Source organism: Lampetra fluviatilis, chromosome 6 (assembly GCF_964198595.1).
Source record: "Lampetra fluviatilis chromosome 6, kcLamFluv1.1, whole genome shotgun sequence".
NCBI lineage: Eukaryota > Metazoa > Chordata > Hyperoartia > Petromyzontiformes > Petromyzontidae > Lampetra > Lampetra fluviatilis.
In genome coordinates, this window is record NC_136280.1 from 13,274,072 (window position 1) to 13,296,736 (window position 22,665).

A 22,665-nucleotide genomic window follows, 5' to 3' on the forward strand; every position below is an offset into this window, starting at 1 on the left:
CTGCCATACAGCCGCCTAAGACAACCTGATGTGTGGTCGCCCATCCAATTATAATCCAGGATTAACATTTTTGGCTTGAAGTTCTGGTACATTCTCGGTTATTTGATCATAGTAATTTAAAGCCACTTAAAATAGACAGACGGCTTAAACGTGTGATTCGAATGCGCTGGTTTCATGTCTTGAAACAACACAGCCTCCTGACATACACCCATTCCCTGAGTTAAACCCATGGCTTGAGTCAAGCTAGCTCGGTGCCTTGTCAACTCTCATGATCCTCCTGAGAAAGACACACATCTTCAGGGAATGACATCCAAGATATCAATGGTACTTCACTCACCGAGTGACCTGACAGCCAATATGAACCACCCATTCATTTAAAATGTACAATATATACATAAGGACATTTTTACAATTATGTGAAATAGCTCATTTAAAAATGTTAGCACAACTTTTTTAAATAGAGTAATCCCATAATTACCCCTTAAATCTAATTTCATCCCAAAAGGTACCTTAGAAATCGTGCAATTGACCAGGAAGTGTGCTACACTCAAACTTCAGCTTATACTCCATTACATAACATTCATAATTCACAGCCCTTTGTCAACCCACTGATGGATAAAGGCCCTCCAATGCTGTGTGACTCGTGTTGTTTATTTGACTATACACGTACTGGATGGTACTTTCAACATTGGTCAGTGTGGGTTTAGAAAAGGCAGCGCTAAGGATCGGTTCAGATATCAAGCGCCATTGATGTTAGCCATGGCCCGGGAACACATTCCTGCGGAGGGAGCTGGTAGGAACGTTGGGTTGCTCGGTCAATGGCCAGGGTCAACGGCGGCGTGGTGTATTCCGCGAATATGGCCGACTGTGAAGGCGGGCACAAGCCGGCGTGAGTAGGTTAAACGTTGAGTTTTATAAGGGCACCACGGGATGACCAGCCCCTCCCCACCCAGCCCCACCCCTCCTACCCCCCAACCCAACCCCACCCTCCCCACCCAGCCCCTCCCCACCCTCCCCACCCAGCCCCTCCCCACCCTCCCCTCTCCACCCAGCCCCACCCTCCCCACCCAGCCCCTAACCACCTTCCACTCCCCACCCAGCCCCTCCCTGCACGACGGACGGACACAATAATCCCCTGTGGGCTGGTGTAACCAGGAGGTTCCTACCAGTATTACATTTGGGATACACCGAATGTCATGCAGTGCGCTAATCACTGTGCAAGTGATTCCCTCTTAAATAACAAACTACTGTAAAATTTGCAACGTTAATGCTAAGGAGTTTTTATGCAACTAGGCTCAATTTAACTTGCTACGATATAAACGAGCAATCAGGTGGTGCTCATCTCCAGTCGGGTACCCCGTAGCCAATGGTTGAAATTCCACATTCCCATGGCAATGGTATCAATCTAACCATGAAACAAACACTGTTGTGTTGCCTTCCAACAAGACAATACGTATTTAACTGACCTGGGAGGAGTGATAGTAATGATGGGCTTACACTCTCACAATCCTCTGCGTCTGAGTCAGTGGACACTACTGATAAACCTATATAGCATGCATGGAAGGACCCAGTAGCCAGGCTGAAAAGTGGAGGGTAAATTGGGCGAGGGACTCATTACAGACTTACATTTCTTGCACGAGTTTTCTTGCAAAAAAAACCCTCATATTTACGAGGCTACACTCTACTGATGAGATGCAGATAATAAATAATATAAACCAGCCCAACATTGGGGGTTTTAAGGCCACGCTGCTAAAGAAACTGAAAGTCGAAACTGGTCGAGACTGTTCTGAAAAATAGTGGTGGCGCTAGGCAGAAGCATATCATACTCTTTGGTTCTTTCGGTAAAGTCACGTAGGTGAAAAAAATACAAATTAAAATAACTACATTTGTATTTTATTACTCTTATTTTTCACCTACATGACTTTACCGAAAGAACGAAAGAGTATGGATCCTTGCAGTCACGAACACTTCAAATCTAGAAGCATACCAGCAAAACATCAGTTCAAAATCACCTCCGAATAAACATGAGCATCATTAAATTTAAAAAGTGAATTATTCTCTGATCTCTTTCCTCTCATCTCACTACATCTCGATGTTTGTCCACAATACTCATATCTTACTACATCTATGTTTCTTGTCATATATAATCTAAGATCGAAACAGGAGGCTTTCCCCACAATTCTGGCTGTTGTCTGATGATGTTGGTTGTAATTACCGGCGAAACATCGTACTCAAATTGTAAATGTTGTGAGTTTACTCTCAAATACACCAGTTGCTGAACTAGTAACGAATTGGCATGTTTTATTATTTACGTGAAAAACCTTACTAATTGGCTGTTTCGGGTGGTGGTGGGTTTAATGACACACTTATATTTACACGAAATAACCCAAAAAACAATTTTGGATATATCTTCTGTTAGCTCACTCGGACTTTTTACATTGCGATGGGGATGCCCACCTAAAAAAATAATGTCTGCATTGAGCCCCCAATGGGCCAACATCCCCACTGCTGCTCAAACAAATGCAGCTGGAAAACATTTGCGTGGAAAGCTTTTTCATAGGCTGGTGGACTAACCAACAACGCATCACATTCGTCAATAATACTGACGTAAAAGGGAAATAATATATGCAATATGCGACGTTTCGTGCAATGGCCCTTCTTCATAAAACCAATAGCCATTGCCCGAAACGTTGCCTTTTTTTCAAGGCAGTGTTATTGACGAATGTGTTTAAAGTGGTATGTGATTTACGCTTGTACACCGCTGCCAATGCAGCAGCATCATCAAATAATTTGGACTAACCAGCTCATTTTATAAATTGCTTGCAAGGAAACAAACACTTTTTACATTTGGATTCCGGAAGTGTATAATTTTCAGCCGCATGAGTTCAACAAAAGCAAACCTCTGGGACAGATTTCAACATTCACTGTCTCACCAGCGAGAGTAAGGCTTGCTTAAATCCATGACGGTTAACTGCCACCCAGTAAACATGGAACGTTGAGTCAACGTTGGGTCCAACAATTGGCCCAACAACGTTGGCACGTTTACTGGGGCAAATAGTTATAGACAAGGACCCTCCCCTCTGTTCGATGTGTGGGTCATAGTTCGCGAAACTATCCTATCTGGAGGCATTTTTAATGATGATAATAAACAATTGTAACTTTAAAATGTTTACGTATAATTGTTATTTTTGATAATAGATAACGTTTAGCTTCCCGGCTATTTTACACAGGAGATCCGCGATGCATTGCCTGAGCACAGCAGCAACAATAAAACAATTTTAAAAAGTTCACATTGCAGGGGTCGAGTACAGAGTCCTTCAGGAATATTGCACAATTAACAAACGAGGCATTTAACGGTCGTAAACGAAAGACGCGCGAGTCAAAAACAGTGCACGTGTAACATGAAAGAGTTCGGTACATATGCAAGTATTTGTTTTAATATTTTAGTCGTGGTATGCAGGAGGTCGTGGGTTCGATCCCGACCCTCTGACGCTTGTATGTTTGGAGTTTGTGTTCTCCCCGTGGTCATACGGTCCTTCCCCCCACGTTTAGAAACGCGCGTTTAGAGCATTTGGCCGCTATAAATGACCACATTATAAGTTACCTCGTTGAGCTATAATCTGTGGCCAGGTCGCTTCTGAAAATAGCTACACAGATCAGTTGGCCTTACCTGGTAGAAAAAATATATACTTTAATTTAGTTTCGCTCCACGTTTAGAAACGCGCGTTTGGAACATTTGGCTGCTATACATTTCCACATGATAAGCCACCTCATTGAGATATCATTTATGGCCAAGTCGCTCCTAAAAAAAAATAGCTACACACCTCAATGGGGCCTTAGCTGATCAAATAAAAAAATAATAGTCAATAATCTAATAATACAAGTGGGAGTAAGAGGCGTCGGAACAAGTTGGGGCACAGGTAGCGAGGTAATATCGGTGGATGAGAGTTGGGACCACACGGTTTTGGGGTGGCCGTGGTGGGTGACAGCCCCCTGGCATCATCACCATCGTCAGTAGGAGTCGCTCTCACACATTGACCGGCCGCTTGTTACATGACCACCGTACATAAGGAACGCCGTAGCTTCCCACCGACGGATGTTTTTCCTTTTTGTCTTAATGTGTTGTCGTTGTTGTCGTTGTAAATGACAAACGCGGTAGAAGTTTGCATGGTTGGTTTTGTTACCAGCGGTGTAGCTGAAGGGTGACGACCCCCCACCCCGCACCGCAGCTCCTTGGCGAGGGGCCCAGCGCCGGGCTGCGGCGGGGAATCCAGGCAAGTACGGCCGCTACGTGTAAGTGAATTTTTGTTATTTCTCCTTCTGTGTTTAAGGGTGTTCGTGTGTAAGTACATCATTGATGGTCTTTTATGAAGTGCGGGTTATTTCGCTTGAGTTATTTCGCTGCTTAAAACCGTGATCTGCGCTTTAATGCTTTCGCGGTGGTTAACGCGTGTGTGTGTGTAAGTACATAATTGATGGTCTTCATGCATACGGCAGACAGAGTCGTGCCGTGTAAGAATGTAGTGTTTGTGCATTGCTGTGTCAATGACAGTAATTGTTGTTATTATTGCACGGTCCACTGCTGGTTGAAGGCCCACGCCGTTTCGGCCGTCAGGTTGTTTTTTACCTTCACGTTAGTCAGGGGGGAGATGATAGCCCATCACCGTGAATCCCTCATCAGTGCCCCTACCTTATTACAGAACAATTCAAACCTTATCGGTCACCCCGTGTCATTTATACATCTCAACGTTCGTCCTACAAAGTCACATCACAAGGGAGAAACACACAAACAAATACACATTTTGGTTGTTGTTGTTGCCCATATTGAAACGCCAGTACGTCGTATGGACCTGAAAACTCAATTTCCCTGTACAAGAATACGGGGTAAGCCGTGTGGGTTGACAGCTTTGATAGCCGCGCCCGGGGAATCGAACTCAGGTTGGGGCCAGAGTTCATAGTGCGGTAGGTCACGAAAAACCACTGCACCACCGCTCCAGCCCCTTGTCTTATTCGGTCCTCGTGGTACTTGTGTGTGGACTCGCATGTTGTATGTAGCATGTAGAAGGGCTAGAGGGGTAGCCCTGCAATTGCCTGCTCACGCTACAGCTGGCGGAAGGTCTGCCACTGGAGGGAGCTCTCGAAAGCCACTCTCAAATCTTCCTATCCTATCTTCTTGGTTCTTTCGGTAAAGTCACGTAGAAGGTAAATAATAAAATAATTAAATAAAACATTATTAAATACCATTCTCACGACGTTTCGGCCACAACGCAAGCAGCCGTCCTCTTCTCGACAGACCTGTTTCTTCACCTGAGGACGGCTGCTTGCGTTGTGGCCGAAACGTCGTGAGAATTATTTTATTATGTTTTATTTTTATTATTTCCCTTCTACGTGACTTTACCGAAAGAACCAAGAAGATGAATCCCTGCAGTCACGAAAGCTTTAAATCGAAACTTCCTATCCTATGTTGTATTACTATGTTCTATGTAGCGGTTCTTTGTAAATTATTTGTTGACTTTTTTTTATTTGCAAAAGATATATAATGACCTTCATTTGAGGGAGCATGGTACGACTGATTTTGTTTCCACCGAATTAAATGCCTTTCCGTTGTCGATAAAAGCCTGGCACAATTTATGTTTTTGACGCTCGTTTGTTTGGCTTTTCGAGGGTGTAGTTGCCCATGTGGTTAGTTGAATTATGTTCTGAACTATTCACATTCCGTTCACTGGCATCGTAGGAACAAGATGTGAATGGGTCTAATCCTTGAAACCATTTTTGTCTGATCTTTTTTTTTTACCGAATAATTATTCCACCATTGAGTCATTTCACGTCTCTGCAAACATATAATTAAAACGGTCTGCTAATTTGGTATCAACAGCCGTTTCCACTTAAATATATATGTTCACCTTATTTCGTAGGCGACCGTGCTAATCGGAGGTGTGGGATCTTCAAGTTCAAGTTCATTTATTAGGTATAGCCCTGTGAGCCATTCAGCTCTTGAATCGGGTGCAACCGCAACAAACAAAAAACAAAAACATGAACAAAAAACATCTTAAAGTGAATATGTGACTAAGTGCAAACAGAAAATCCAAGAAAAGACACCAGGTAATTTGTGGGGGAGCGTAGCTTTCTTTTACACTGCCAAGGAAAGAGATTTGAAATCGGAGAAAACTGCATTAAAGTGACGTAAGATGCCATAATGAAGAGTGGGAGCAAAAAGGACCATCTAGACTGTTGGATTGGAAAATGGGCTTTTTTTTGTTTTGTTAAGACCGTACCATGACGTTTAATTGAAGCAGAATGTTAAAGCTAGTTGAGGAATTGTGTGCTGATCTCTTTATAAATAAAATAATATCTTAGGAAAATTCCACACGTCACATCTCATGAAGTAACCACTGTCTGTGGAGTACTGTATATGTATTATATATTGGAGCGTGCCACTACAATGTGGGGCCTTACCATCAGCCCCACCAAAACGAAGCACCTGCCTGGGTATTTTATGTGATCAACCACTCCACTCCCTCAACTACCCCAACTACCCCATTGGTGGGGTAGTTGTGGAGTGGAGAGGTTTTCATACCTGGGCAGTGTGCTTATGACCAGCTCTGGTTTGGCAGCAGAGGTCTTACTCCAAATCAGTTGAGCGGCATTATCTTATCATCAGCTGCCTAATGCTGTGTGGAAGCTACCTGGTCTGTCGCTGCACACGAAGCTTCGGGTCTTGTGGGCCACAATCATGCCCTCTCTATGCTTGCGAAACGTGGACCCCCGAATGGAACATGTGTTAGAAACATTCAGGCTGGCCTGCCTATGATCCATCCTGGGTTTTACCAGGCTGATTATGTGAGGAGCTCATAAATCCTCGTAAGATATGGACACAGTCACATCGGTGAGCTCCTCCGGCAGGCAAAGCTGTGTTGGCTGGGTCATGTAGCCCACATACCCAGCCACTGCATTCCCAAACAGCTTTTGTTCGGCTGGATAGAGGTGACTAAACAGGCACGGCACGAGCTAGAAAAGAGATGGAATGATGTGGCACGACAGGATATGGAGCTGAGTGGACTTGCCAATAACTGTTACCAGCGGTGTCAAGATTGGCCTCTGTGGAGGAAGCTCGTGAAGGATGCTACTGGGCAGTTGGAGGCAGACGCCCTCCAGCAACAACGGATGGCAGAGGGAGCGACGCTCAACAATGAGCAGATAACTGGGTGCCTAAAACACATGTAGTTGGCACAGTAGGGAGCACAAGTGGTGCATTGGCCAGTCTCAGTCAACCCATAGCACCTGGGTCTGTCGCGTGACCTGCCAGCGGGCGTTCGACACTTCACGTGCCCTTAAAGTGCACATAGACTGGCACAAGCGCTGTGGTGACGTCGGTTGTTGTATTGTATATGTGTGTGTGTGCCACGTTGCCATAGGCAGGTGAAGGGGCTGCGTGCTCGGCAGTGCAGCAACATCCATTATTGTACTTTACTATGCTCCCACGTCTATGCTCCCCACCTTGACCAACCCGCACTGACCATCATGCTGAAGTATAGTCAAATAACCCCAATCACCCACATGGGGAGACCCTCGTCCAGCGGTGGATTGACATAATGGCTGTATACATGTGTGTAGAAGTATGTATGGGCAGCATGTGTGATTTTACATGTGAATGAGAAGGCATTCAAGTGTGTGCAAGTATGACGATGCAAGGGTCGTTGTGTATACCTGTATGTGTAGGTGTCTGAGTAGGCTTGTGTGCATTTATACTTTTTGGTTCTTTCGGTAAAGTCACGTATAAAGATAAAATAATAAATTAAATAATAGCATACGACGTTTCGATTGCAACACAAGCAATCATCATCAGGTATAAATGAAATAGCAACAAAAAATCTAACCAGAAAACTATAGACAGACATATAAGCAGACAGATATCACCAAGATACATAGAGAGAGAGTAACACAGGCACAGAGAGGGAGATCGTGCATTTATACTGTTTGTGTACAATGTATGCTATGCGTATTATGAGTGGTTAGGGCGTGCGTGTACGATGTGTAGTTTTATTTGTGTGCATGTGTATTAAGCCTTGTGCCATAATGTGTGTTTATGAGATTATAATTTTGCTGCGCCATTACAGTCAACAACAGGTAACAGCTGAAGTAGAACGTGTATGTGAGAGCGGTAGGGTAGCGGTTAGCGCGCTGCGTTACGAACCTAGCGACCCGAGTTGAATTCCCGCTCATGACCACCATCGGATCGGTGACAAATATCTGAACCGGTTCTGGACCTCCCCTAGGTCGATTCAACCTCAAATGAGTATCTGGTCAGGTGTGTAAACATTGCCACTAGGGAGACAAAGGCAGTCGGGTGTCGTGTTGGCCAACCACCCCTCGTGTGCGGTACCGGCCTTCGGAAACTTAACCATAGTGGGCAGGCTTGGGTAAAGCTACATGGCTAGGAGTCGGAGCCATTCCGTTCACCTTTGACAAGAATAACCTCTGGCCACATCACACACATATATTTTTCGACCAACGTAGCTTGAAAAGCTTTCCATGGCTGTACTTGTGAAATCCCCATCTAATACAGATGCCATGGCAGGCGAATCGATGCTCGGGTGCAGTTAAGGCGTTGATCACTACTGGTCAACGATCTAATATTTTCTGCTCGCTCTAAGGACTCAGAGATTGCTGCTCACCCTGGAACTTGCCACCTGCCTGGGTACATTTTGTGTTATCAAACACCCCACTACCCCAACTCTCCATGGGTCACGGGGGTGGTCATGGGGTGGTTATGGACAGGTTTCCATACTTGGGCAGTGTGACCACAACAGTGGAAGTTTCACCCCAAATGAGTAAAGCAGCATTATATTTGCACTGGCTGTGTGCGTAGCGACAAGCCTGTTGCTAGACACAAAGCTCTGGGGCTTTGCAAAAACGATCATGCGCTCTCTTTCTATATTTACAAAAAGTGAAACCTGCTTACTGGAAGACCTGCAACAGCTTGAAACATTCAGGATAGCCTCCCTGTGTTCCATCCTGGGTGTGACCATTCGGAATGCATATCAATCGTTTATCATCTTGTGTCATATGTACATCTCCTACACTATCATCTCATATTGTTGCTTTTATACATGTATATCTCATCTGTATCTTCCTCATCTCCTTGCATACAGCTCATGTCTAACACATACATCCTTATGCATCTCTTGGCTAATTCTCTGTTGTCTTACTAAATGGGTCTCCTGTCTGCATCTTTTGCTATCATTTCGAATTACACCTCTATCTTGTTTGCATCTCTCTCTTCTAGGTGTCTTATATTGTATGTTAGGAATTTATCAGAAAAATGCGTATGTCCATATTGCACTGGGTGTGTCGGTGGATCCTTCAGTAATAATAGTCAACCATGATGGGTCCTCTCGGGGGTTTCCTGTCTTCAGGAGGCAGGATGCAGGCACAGCCGCAATTTTAAGAGGGCCTAAATAATCTTACGGCAAAAAAACTGGTCAATTGCAATGTTTCGTTAATGAATAATGAAATGGATGCATCATCACAGCTCCCATTTATGTTCTCTGCTATGCTGTTCATAGCACCTTCTCTAAATTGAAAACTCATTTCGTTCTGAATAGAAAACGAATTTCTTGAAATCTGCGTTTTGTGTTTAGTTTGTTGTCGTTCCCCCGCACCATTGATTAGCATGGTTGGGTACGTATAGTGCGAAAGAAGTTCAACATACTATACAACTTTTTATTTTACTCGGTAAGGCCCACTAAGTTGTATCGCTGTTTTTTTAGAAGCGACCTTGCCGCAAATGATAGCTCAACGAAGTGTCTTATCACGTGGAAAAGTATTGTAGCCAAATACTCTAAACCAGGGGTCGGAAACCTACGGCTCCGGAGCCGCATGCGGCTCTTTACGGGCTGCTTCTTGACGATATGTACGTATGTACAGTATGTACTCAGATGCATTGCGGCTCTTGAAATACTGAATTTTGTACCGAATTGGAAAGAAATGGCTCTTCTTGTTATTTTGGTTGCCGACCCCTGCTCTAAACGCATGTTTCTAAATTTGAAGGGAAAACGGATGACCCGGAGAAAATTCCACGGCACCACAGGGAAAACATGCAAACTCCACATATATAGGCGTCAGGGTCGGGGTCGAACCCATGACCTCATGTATATCAGACGAGGTAGTTAACTTCTTGCCACTGTGGCACCCTTATACATACATCTCTCTGTTCTAATTTACTTAATCACATTTGAATACACTTTACTATTCAGCCTCAAATTCACATCAAGCTGTTCGCCTAATACAGGTGTTTGGTGTTGGGCAGAATAGTAAAGGGTGCTCGTCAATGCACCTCGTGTGTATGTGCTTTCCCCTGTGTGTGTGTTTACAGGTGTGGGGAGCAAGCCCCAATATGGTTTCAGGAAAGGGTGGTCCTGCACAGATGCCAAATTTTCTGTCCGTCTGCTACAGCAGAGATATAGGGAATTCCAACAAGACCTCCAACTCTACTTTATTGAACTGGCCAAGGCCTATGATACCATCAGTAGGTCTGGGCTCTGGGTTCTTCTTCGTGCTTTCGGAGTCCCTGACTCTCTGCTTACGATCATTAAGGAGCTTCATGATGGTAAGTGGGCCCGGGTAAAACTACGTGGCTGGGAGTCGGAGCCATTCCCTGTTCACCTTGGGGTGTGACAGGGATGTCCTCTGGCTCCCACATTATTTAACATCTATATCGACCACGTAGTTCGTGAAGCCTTCGATGGCTGTACCAAAGGAATTTCCATCTGGTACAGATACAATGGGAGGCTGATCGATGCCTGGGTGCGGTCAAGGGATGGCTCCCTATTGGTCAACAATGTTACGTATGCCGATGATCTGGTAATTGCTGCTCACTCAGAAGAGGAGTTGGAGGTGCTGCTGCTGAACCTGGAGCGTGCCACTAAGAGGTGGGGCCTTACCATCAGCCCCACCAAAACTGAGCACCTGCCTGGGTATTTTGTACCATCAGACACTCCACCCCCAAAACTCCCAATTGGTGATGGGGCAGGAGTGGAGAGTTTCCCATACCCGGGCAGTGTGCTCATGACCGGCTCTGGTTTGACAGCAGAGGTCTCACTCTGAATCAGTCGAGTGGCATCTTATCATCGGTTGCGTAATGCTGTGTGGAAGCTACCTGGTCTGTCACTCCACACGAAGCTTCAGGTCTTCTCGGCCATGCCCTCCCTTCTCTTCGCTTGCGAAACGTGGACCCCCCCTAATGGAACATCTTCGCCGGTTATAAACATTTAGGCTGGCCTGCCTACGATCCATTCTGGGCTTAACCAGGCTGGATTGTGTGAGGAGCTCACGAATCCTTGGACGATCTGGACAAAGTCACATCAGTGAGCTCCTCCGGCAGGTAAGGCTACATTGGCTGGGTCATGTAGCCTGCATGCCCAGCCACCGCATGCCTAAACAGGTTTTGTTCGGCCGGGGGGCTAAATAGGCACGGCACGGACTAGGGAAGAGATGGAGTAATGTGGTACAAGAGGATGTGGAGCTGAGTGGACTTGCTGATGACTGGTACCAGCGGTGTCAAGATCGGCCTCTGTGGAGGGGGCTCGTGAAGGATGCGACTGGGCAGTTGGAGGCAGTCGCCCTCAAACAACAACGGAGGGCGGAGGAGCGACGCTCACAACAACGAGCGGAGCGCCGGGTGGCTAAAGCACAGCAAGTTGGAACAGTAGTGCATTGGCCAGTCATCTGTCCGTCGACCCGTGGCACCTGGATCTGCCCCCGTGACCTCCTGCCAGCGAGCGTTCGACACTTCACGCGGCCTAACGTGCACATAGCCTGGCACAAGCGCCATGGTGACGTCACCGCCACGTAGTGGCGAATGGCGGTTGTTCTTGTTGTTGGGGAGCGGTAGAGTATGTATGTTGAACTTATTTCGAACTATACATAGCCAACCGTGCTCTAGGAGGTGTGGGAGTGTAGCGGTTAGTGCTCTGCGCTTCGAACCTGGGGACCCGAATTCGATTCCCGCTCACAGTCAACACCAGTGACGATTATCTGAATCGGTCCTGGGCCTCGCCTAGGTCGACTCAGCCTCAAATGCGTACCTGGTGGGGTGTGTAAACATCACCACTGGGGAGACTAAGGCATGGTTCTGGCCACTCACCACTTCATGCACTGTGCTGGCTTTCATAGGTGCTCGCTAACAGCACTTGTCCCAACAGTCTGTTAAAGCTATAAGGGGGTCTTGTTTTTTTTTGTTGTTGACGGGTGTCGCCTCTTTGTACCTTAATGTGTGTATAAGCGTTTCGAGTTCAAGTTTACTTTGTTAAACCAGGTGAGCACTCAAGAGAGATGAATCTGCCAGATTGAGCTGAGTCACCAAAATGACACAATCAAAAACAAACAAAACAAAGTACAGCAACGAAGTAAGAAAAACACCATATCACATGAGGAGGATATGTGTAAGGGTTTGTATTATAATACCAATGCCGAGGAGGTGTCTGTTATGTATAACATAGCATCCATATGTATACGTGTGTATGTATTTTTGCATGTGGGGAGCGGTAGTGTTGTTGTTCACGCACTTGGCTACAAACCGGGCAACCCGAGTTCAATTCCCGCTCAAGGCCACCAACACCAATGACTATTAACTGAACCGATATTGGACCTTCCCTTGGTTTACTCAGCCTCCAATGAGTACCTGGTGATGTGTGTAAACATTTCTACTTGGGAGACAAAGGCTGCCAGGCATGGTGCTGGACATCCAACACTTCATGTTCCGTGCCGGCATTCATAGGTGCTCACTAACAGCGGTTGCCTCAAACATTTTTTAAGGCTATACGGGGTATCTTTGTCTTATAGCATGTGTCTACGGATATTGTACATGAGTGTGTGTGTTATTCTTTTTGTAAGTATATATGTGTATTATTGCAACTGTACATGTAACCAGTGCGTCTGTCCGTGAATGTGTACACGTAACCTTTATTCAACAGTATGAATAAAAAGGTTATAGATCACAAGACAGCATATTATCTTTACAGTGTACAGGACAGATTGTGAACTTGTCAAAAACAAATCATGCAATGTTGTATTGGATGTTACTTAACAATAACAAGGGCCAGACGTTCAAGGTGCATTTCAAATAAGAGTCATTCATGCGTCATTCTTACACATGTACTTATGACCACAGTACCGAGACATCTTGTAAACTATATGTTCCAAGAGAGCCTTCCTGGATAAATATTTAATACTGGTAGGAACCTCCTGGTTACACCAGCCCACAGGGGATTATTGTGTCCGTCGTGCAGGGAGGGGTTGGGTGGGGAGGGTGGGGAGGGGCTGGGTAGGGAGGGTGGGGAGGGGCTGGGTGGAGAGGGGCTGGGTGGGGAGGGTGGGGCTGGGTGGGGGGTGGGGGGTGGGAGGGGTGGGGCTGGGTAGGAAGTGGCTGGTCACCCCGTGGTGCCCACCCTCACAGTCGGCTATTTTTGCGGAATACACCACGCCGCCGTTGACCCTGGCCATTGACCGAGCAACCCAACGTTCCTACCAGCTCCCTCCGCAGGAATGTGTTAACTAAACAACAAAACAAGGACGTGGTTTTGCCTAAGTGGGCTTGAGCAGGACATCACTGGAAGGGATGATGGCCGATGGATGAGACAGGTGATGGAATTATGCCCGAAGGAGAGACCATGGCTGAGAGGATGACCACCGCGGAGATGGAGCAATGAGATCAGTTCGTGTGCAGGAGTGAGATGGTTTATTCCATTGTAGGACCGTTGGAAACGGCGGTGGTGTGCTGAGGTCTTTGTCAATTCGTGCATTGACAAAGGGCCAGTACTTGTGCCTTGATCGTTGCTGTGTGAATGGCGTAATTCCTGTGCAATAATAGCAATTTAGCCTGGTGGTGGTTGTAGTTCGAGTGCATGACTTAATATCTATCAGAAGCTTGTGAGTTCATATCCCGGTTGAGTCAGCTCGGCACAATATTCGCACTTTAGGTGGAAGTAAAGTAGAGGTTGTGCTATGGATGGACTGGTCTCTTCCATAAAAATGTGGAATTATCTCCACTGGCTCAGAAATGCGGACAGAGGTTACCACTGCACCCGTGCTTGATTGAGACTGAAGACTCAGAATTTATTTAGTTTAAGTTGATAATGCATTTTAAAATGCAATCCCCTGACAGCACTGGTAGAAATTTTGGGCAATTTTAATTTACAAATATTAAGGACAAAATAAATTTTAAAAAATAAATACGTACAACAGGATGATAATGGCCCATCCCTGACGATTCGGTGATTTATTTATATTTAGGGAGTTGCGATCGGTTTCAAGAATCTAATCTTTATTTGAACAAATTATTTCATGATGGCGCATTGGCAGTGGTGCAGAAGCACACATGGCACATACAAAAATCGACACGTTCGTCAATGACATTGCCCTAAAATATATAATGGGTATATAATAGACGACGTTTCGGGCAACTGCCCTCTTCACAGCACATCACAGCACGTAACTTCTCTGGCCCTTCTGCTGTGAAGAAGGGCCATTGCCCAAAACGTTGCCTATTACATATATATTTTTAAGGGCACAATGTTATTGATGAATTTTTTTTTTACTGTTGTTTGTTTTACCACCTCGTTCTCACCGTCTCCTTTGCGGCGTTTTTATTCTGCCTCGGTTTGTACAGTTGTGTAACGTCAGCATACTGTTTGGTCGGTCCAAAACACATTGCATCTAACTGTGTAGGTATCATGAGCTATGAGAAGGAACTCTTGAGTTGCAAGGACTGTATCGATACGAATGAACGAACGAATGGATCTATCGTTAAATCGCCCCTAAAATTGAGAGCATTTTCACCAACCTGCGCCGACCAGCGTGGTGCGGTATGGTCAAACAATCTCAACGACCGACTCGGCGTGATGAGGCCATAATCCAGTCATTGATTGACATCGTGTGCAGCGGGTTTGCAGTGCGTACATTTAATTATTTAATTGAAGAGAATAGACCCATTTGATTCTGTAAATTTGCTTTAAGTGATTCACGAGTTGTCAACAGCCGTTGTGTAAGTGAACTAACTGGTTCAGTGTGGTTTTTATGCCACTGCCATTTAAAGGGCTTTCTTGGTTAACCATGCTGCCAACACCGCTGTAAAGGTGACTAGGTCGACAGCATTCAAGGCCATGGTGTCGACGGTATCACACCAGGAGATGGGTGGGATGGGCAGGATGGTTGATACTCTTAGGATGCCCGACTCGATTTTCTGGTCCTGAACCAGTGATGGATATTCCACATTGTTCTGGCAAGGGCAGGTGCGTCCTCACCTAATACAGCAATCACTGTGGAATTATCTGCATCGAGTGGTGATTGTTTACCGATCTGGGAGGCCTGATGATGATATTGCCAATGCTGGTGATGATGTTGATGATGGCAACAGTGCGTCTGATATGATGATACTGCTGCATGTAGTAGTGTTGATGATCTATGTGACGACGTTGCTACTGATGATGCAGGAGATGATGATGACAGCCATGCTGCTGCTAGAGGTGCTGGGGATAGTGATCATGGCTACAATAATGCAGATATGATGATACTTGTGTTAATGCTCACAATGCTGGTAGTCATGGTGACAGTGCTGACCATGCTGGTCGAGATGATGAAGATGGTGATAATGTTGACCATGCTCGAATTAAGGAGAAGGATGATGCTTGTGGCAGTGCTGTTGATGCATTAATAATGATAATGACAACTACAATGCAGCTAATGATTCTGAAGATATTTGCGATTAAGATGATAGTGATGATGCTGTTGGTGGTCGTCAGTGACCCCGACTGGAATGTAAACTCGTGACCTCGTCACTGTGAGCTCTGTTCCATACCGCACGCGTTGCCACTGATGTGGCGTGTACACAGCACAGTGTGTCTTCAAAATACCGGGCTCTGCTTAAAACCCCACCGTTTCCATGAAGGCCAAAGTGTGTGCATTTACACCTTCGAGTGATATCTAAATAGCATTTTTTTAAATATCTCTACAATATTTTACAAAATGTGTAGACCAGTGTAAAAGAAAGGTCAAAATAAAACCACCAACCAAAAATAGTCATCCAATTTTGGATGAGACAATGCAATTGCCAGAGTTTGGCTGCCGTAGGGTACAGTCGGAAGCTGGGACTGCCCAGCCAATGACCTTTCTGTGCGCCGTGAGGACTTGCCGATCAACAAGTTGGCTGCCTTGGATATTTTATGCTTTGTGAGCTATGTGAGTGCAATGTTCAGTTTGTTTTCATTCGTGTTAAATTGTTATGGGTAGCCCAAAGAAGTCCCCTGACATATGAGACACGTATATCCGCCCACATTATTTCAAGAACTGTACGTTCATCAGCCATTGCCTATCCACTGCTAGATAAAGGCCACCCCAAGCTATCGCCGTCGCTCACAGTCCAGTGCTGCTACCGGCCATCTCGCTGCTGCACAGGGACTGATCTCATCGCTCCGTCTCCACGGTGGTCACCCCTCTCAGCCAACGCTCTTTCTTTCTCCTTTGGCTGTCGTTCCATCACCAAGCCTCACCCATTGGCCATCGACCCTTCTCGCGATGTTTCCTGCCCAAGCCCACTTAGACAAATGCACGTCCTTTTTTGATTATGATTTTTTTTGTTTATTTATTAAACATTCATCCAGGAAGGGCACTCTTGAAGATCTAGTTTACAAGATATCCCGGCACGGCATTGCGGTCATACGTAATTACACTTGTATGTTGAACTTCTTTGGAACCATACGTAGCCAATAATGCTAATCAGGGGTGCGGAATGCATGAATGTGTTAATGATACATGATTATGCGAACCTGCCCAGGACCGGTTCATGTAATCGTCACCTTTAACATCTGCCTATTTGTTATTGTGAAGTAACGTCCGGTACAACCATCGTTTTGCGCAAACCCACACCAGGCTTTCTTGTACACTCCCAATGCGAAGACGTCGTTGTGAGGTCCACAACTGCGTCTCACTGCTGCACGGGAACCGGTCTCATCGCTCCGTCTCCACGCGCGCGGTCGTTATTCTCTCTTGTGCGTGTTTTTGTTGCTGCTTATTTTTTTTGCTGTCACGCGACCACCGCCGTCTCCCCCCTGCAAGCTGCGCGTTCACCGGGCGTGAACTCCGTGTTCTCATCGGGGGTGGGCCGGGGGGGAGAAGAAACAGGCGACACTACGTTCAGCGTGTTTTTCTTTTGCCTGGAGGTGTGGCGGATATAGAAGGGGGTGGGTACGCTCAGGTGTTTTCGCTCAGGCGCAGTTATTGCTCCTTGTGCGCGCGTGCGTGTGTACGTGTATTCGTGGGGAGCGGTAGTGTAATGGTTAGTGCACCGCGCTACAAACCCGGCGACCCGAGTTCGAGTCCCGCTCATGGCACAACACCAGTGACGATTATTCTAATCGGTCCTGGGCCTCCCTGAGGTCGACTCGGCCTCAATAGTGTACCTGGTGCGATGTGTAAATATCGTCTTTGTCTTTGCACGTGTATTACGGAAGGTGTATTTTTTTCAAGGTTGTGCCAAGTTAGCACATTTCCTTCTGTTTGCGTGTGCGTTTGGTTGTACGTGTTTTTGAGTGTGTGAATGTGGAATTATAATAATAATGGTATTTGACAGCCCTTTATCAGCCCACTGCTGGTGTTTATCAGAATCTTTATTTATCCTGGTGGAATTGGATGAGCTATGAAGCTCTTTTTTACAGATGTCCTCGTTTAAGGCGGAATAGACCGAGAGGAGGATCCCCATGACCAATTCAGATATCACTAGCCACTTTTGTTAGCCGTGATCGTGGCGACAGGTAAGGCCGCATACGGCGCCTTGGTATGGCACAACACATACACAGTAATAGACTCATGCATTGGTAGCGTATCAATAACCAATGTGGACATCATCCTTATGCTCCGATGCAAAGACAAAGATCCCCTTTATAGCCTTAACAGACTGTTGGGGAAAATGCTGTTAGCGAGCACCTATGAAGGCCAGCACAGCACACGTGGGGGTGGGTGGCCAACACCACGTCCGACCGCCTTTGTCTCCCTAGTGGTGATGTTTACACATCGCACCAGGTACTCGTTTGAGGCTGAGTCGACCTAGGGGAGGCCCAGGACCAGTTCATATAATCGTCACTAGTTTTGGCCGTGGCCAGGAATCGAACTCTCGTCACTGAATTCGGACTGCATTGTGCAAACCCACTGCGCCAATACTTTGTGTATGTCCTATGCGTCTTAAAATTATATAACTGCACTTGTGTGTGTGAAAATCAAGTCATTGCATGTCCCTTAAAATGTAATCAGCGCGGCAGTGTCATTTTGATTTGTGTGCCACATCATAATATAATTGTATAGGTGTTTGCTGTTGCAATGTCATTACTTATGCCATTGTGCTTTCCTTAATAGGTGCTCTGTAACAATACCTCCCCTGAAAGCCCCTTAGCCAGAATAAAACAAAATGCCATGTGTTTGTTGTGCGGTGATGACCAAACCAGCCCCTCTTGTGCCACGCTCTCGCCTAAAGCTTGTCGGTTCTTGCTCCAAAAGTATTTGAGGGGGATTTGTGTGTTTGTCTCTTGATTTAGTGTGTATATGTGTGTGTGCTTTGGCGCATGTGTGTGTGTGTGCAAATGTTTGCACACTATAAAGCACCTATGTGCATTTTGAGTGCGAGCTCAGGTCAGCAGTGTTTTTGTGATTGTGAGAGGGTGTGTCAGTCACGTGGTTATCTGTAGGGGGTTTTCGGTCACTTTATATTGAAGGCACATGCCAAGAAATGTTTCAGCTCTCTGGTCTCTTTTGACATTTGCCCCAGGAGAGAGCCCAGTCGACATTCACGCGCAACTTAGGGCGGCGGGGGCTCTCATCTTGCGCTTCTCGTTATCCCTCTCTTGCACAGCGCCATCGTTTCAGGAGACTGTTAACACTAACTTGCGGGAAATTTTATTTTTTACATTTTCTTTTCGACGTCGTCGTACTTAGGGGAGAAGTCTTTCGCTGAGGGCCCCCTCAAAGCTTGCGGGGACCGTCTCGTTCATGCACTTGCGTACGCAAGTCATGCCCTCCTACAGGGTGGCCAGGATGTACACTTACAGGATGTTTTGTTTCGTCAACTCCACAGTGAAGGTACGGGGATTTTTTTATTATTACACGCTTTTTATTAACTCACTTTGTCTGTTGTATCCTCAAATCTTGTAACTCAATTTTTATCCACTTCCCAATGTGGTATCGACTGCAAACTTGGTATACTTATGTCATACCGATGACAATACAATATTTTATCACGAAAAAAAAAACATATATTTTTAAACATTCTTTTTTATATGTTATGTTTCGGCTTGGCTCTAATTGTCCACGCTCAACTGACGTTGGCTGTAAATCACCACGGCCCCTTTCGTTATGGCAAGCTTCGGGGCCACTTGCTGGAGTCGTGGAGTTCTTCCATTGCTAGTTGGGTACATTTCATTAAAGCGTGTTTAAAAAAGTTTTCTTAAATATTACTTATTTGTTTGCGCAAAAGGGTTTCGCGATGGCGGTATGTTTGGTGTTGAGACCCACCGGGCGGCAGGCGCGGCAAATCCCTTTCGGTTTGGCGCGACGGAAATTTGTGTTGCGTTTGAGTTTTTGCATCGCGTGCCCATGTTTGAAACCACAAATAAAATGTCGGTTCAATCGGTTGTCATTATTTGCAGCCTTTTTTATTGCAAGAAGGCTCCCCCCCCACGCTGTGTCGATCGTGGGGAGTTGTTTGGGCATACTTCACCACGCTGGTCAGTGTGTGTTGGTGAAGCGGGGAGGGAGGGTGTTGTGGGGGGGGCGGGTAGGACCTGTTCAGCTATCACTCGCCACTGGTTTTTAGCTGTGGCCGGGAATTTAACTGAATTGGCCAGGGTTCATAGCACAGCAGTGCACTAACCACTCTGCTGCTTCAGGCTGCGACCTGAGGTGGTTTTCCCAGGACATTCAAAACCCTTTTTTTGAGGCAGCTGCTGTCCTTGGACATCTGTTAGTCTTCCCAGGAAATCAAGGTACTGGCTTTTACCAGTCGTGTAGTCAATAATAATAATAATGCACCACTCAAGACCACGTGTTGACACGTAGCTCTCCGCTCTGCTGTTATTCTCAGATATTCTAGTTCACACAAATGCGTCCGGGTTTTTTGTATTTCATAGGCGGCAACTTTAGCGCCACGACTCCCCCTACCCGGATTCGTTGTACTGTACCTTATTGGTGTTAACACGTGCATGAAGAGTTAATGATGTTAATTCTATGTCGATTTTAGTGTACGGATGACGTGGCACTGGCACATGAACGTGCTGTTATATGCGGGATTGTGTGTGTGCTTTTGTTGTGTGTGTGATTTTGTTGTGTGTTTCCACTTGTGTATGCTTTCACTTTGTAAGTAGGTCAAAAGCCTTCCACCACATCAAATATCCGAGCCACGTCCAACATTGGTGGCGAATATCCGAACCAGTCTAGGACCCTTAGGGTGACTCAGCCTAAAATGAATACCTGGTGTGGTGTGTAAACATCAGCACTCGGGAGACAAAGGCGGCCGGGTGTGGTGTCAGCCACACCACCTCCTTGCGTGTTGTGCCGGCCTTTATCGGTGATATTCGCTAACAGCACTTGCCCTAATGGCCTATTAAAGGCGATAACGGGGGATTTTGCAATGGTGCTGTAATGTTTAATGCACTACACTTTGACCCCGACTTCATGGCTATGTTACAAATCATCACTATCAGTTAATGAGGTACTAGAATTAATTGCGGGCTACCGCTAGGTTGACTCAACTTCACGTACGTACCCAATATGATTCGTGTGCATCTTCACAGGGAATGCAAAGGTGGCCTGGATAGGTGGTGCTGGTCGCACGAGCCCTTCGTGCACCATGCCAGCCTTTGCAAGCGCTTGCTGACTGAATGGTCATTGTCTCCTCTTGTGGCACTGTGTAGATAATGGAGCGACCGGAGGAGAAAGAAGTTCTATTACCACCATCTCTGACACCTGACAAAGTTGCAGAGGTAGACACACACATCCGCACTTATGAATGCCAGCACAGCACACGAGGGGTTGGGTGGCCAGCACCGCGCCCGGCCACATTAGTTTTCCTAGTGGCGATGTTTACACACCGCACCAGGACTTCATTTGAGGCTGAGTCGACCTAGGGGAGGCCCAGGACCGGTTCACAAAATCGTCACTGGCGTTGGCCATGAGCAGGAATCGAAATCGGGTCCCCGGGTTTATAGAGCAGCGTGCTAACCACTGCACTACCGCTTCATATACACAGTCGCATGAACAGTCACCAATCGCCATTCGGTAGCGGTGACATGACTAAGGGTCACTTTGAGGTTGTCACTTGAAGTGCGGAAGGCTCGCCGTCACGGGACAGACTGAGGTGCCATGGGTTGGCTAACTGAGATGACTGGCAGATGCCCCCCTTTGTGGTGCCCACTGTGCCAACTCCCTGCATCTTAGTTGCCTGGCGCTGCGCTCATTGTTGTGAGCGTCGCTTCTCTTCCCTCCATTGTTGCCCATGTGTTTCGCCATTAACATTCACAAATGCATGTAGAGTAACATAATGTACATGTAATAAGTGACCCTCTCCCCCCAGCCCAGAGGTTTGATGAAATGTCACGACGTGGGGTCGTGATTTGATTCAATGATCGATTCTTTGTTGCCTCGATTTTTATGTCGTAATTTATTATTTCTCGTTTGTACAGTTTTGTTGGCCCCATTAGCCTAAATGCAACATTATTTGTATATGCATATAAGAATCAGAATATTTATACTGGAGGAATCCAATGAGCTCTTTTTCACAAATGTCCAGTAGGAGCGAGTAAGAACATTACAACAACAAACAATACAAAAACATGATAAATTGGCATGAACTGTACATAATTTATTCACACAGGCACAATTCTGTGCATGTTTCGTGAGTGAGATAATAAAATTGAATTGATTAATAGATGCATCCATACCTGCCTAGTATACGTGTATGCATACACAGTCACATGCACCAATACATTAACACTAGTAAAGACAAACATGACCTTTATAAACTTGATTTGAAGCTTTCGTGACTGCAGGCATTACTCTTTGGTTCTTTCGGTAAAGTCACATAGAAAGAAAATAAATTAAATAATAGAATGCGACGTTTTGATTGCAACACAAGCAATCGTCATCAGGTAGAAAACAAACCTAGTAAACTTAGAAATATAATACAATACAACACAGAGAGTCGGCTAACACAACAGTCAACACCGTACCTGGTTGATTACGTTCTTCCAAAGATTGCCAAAGAGTATGACCTTTATAGTCTGCATAAATATTTATGGAAAGTGCTGTTAGTGAGAACCTATTAATGCCAGAATGGTTTACTTGAGTGTGGTGTAACCAGCATTATTTGAGGTTGGTTAACCTAAACATGAAATAGCAAAATAAAATAATGCCTCCATCACATATTTGTCTCTCCACATGAAAACATATTTTGACAAATCCCATTTGCCGTACGGCCTTCTGGGAGTGTATCCTATAAACAGCATTGGTTCCTGACTCGCAAACTCTGGACCGATTTTAAACATTCACCGTATCATTCGCAGTCAGGCTTGCTTGAACCAATGCTCGTGAACTGCCCAACGTTTTGGTTCTATGATCACCTGATGT

The 22,665-nt window shown here is 45.8% G+C and overlaps 1 protein-coding gene across 3 annotated transcripts in view; it reads left to right on the forward strand.

Moving 5' to 3' along the window:
* The first annotated feature begins 4,019 nt into the window (after nucleotides 1-4,019).
* The window catches only part of LOC144933169 (solute carrier family 35 member E2B-like), a 29,108-nt gene continuing 10,462 nt past the window's right edge, over nucleotides 4,020-22,665 (forward strand). Inside the window, exons 1-2 of one of the 3 annotated variants that reach the window (XM_078857781.1) lie at nucleotides 4,020-4,293; nucleotides 20,955-21,023. In XM_078857781.1, coding sequence (XP_078713907.1) covers nucleotides 20,958-21,023 — 66 coding nt within the window. In that variant the 5' untranslated portion in view covers nucleotides 4,020-4,293; nucleotides 20,955-20,957. Of the gene's footprint in view, nucleotides 4,294-18,965; nucleotides 19,126-20,954; nucleotides 21,024-22,665 lie in introns of those variants that run through there. The other 2 variants (XM_078857782.1, XM_078857780.1) reach the window with 2 other exon arrangements.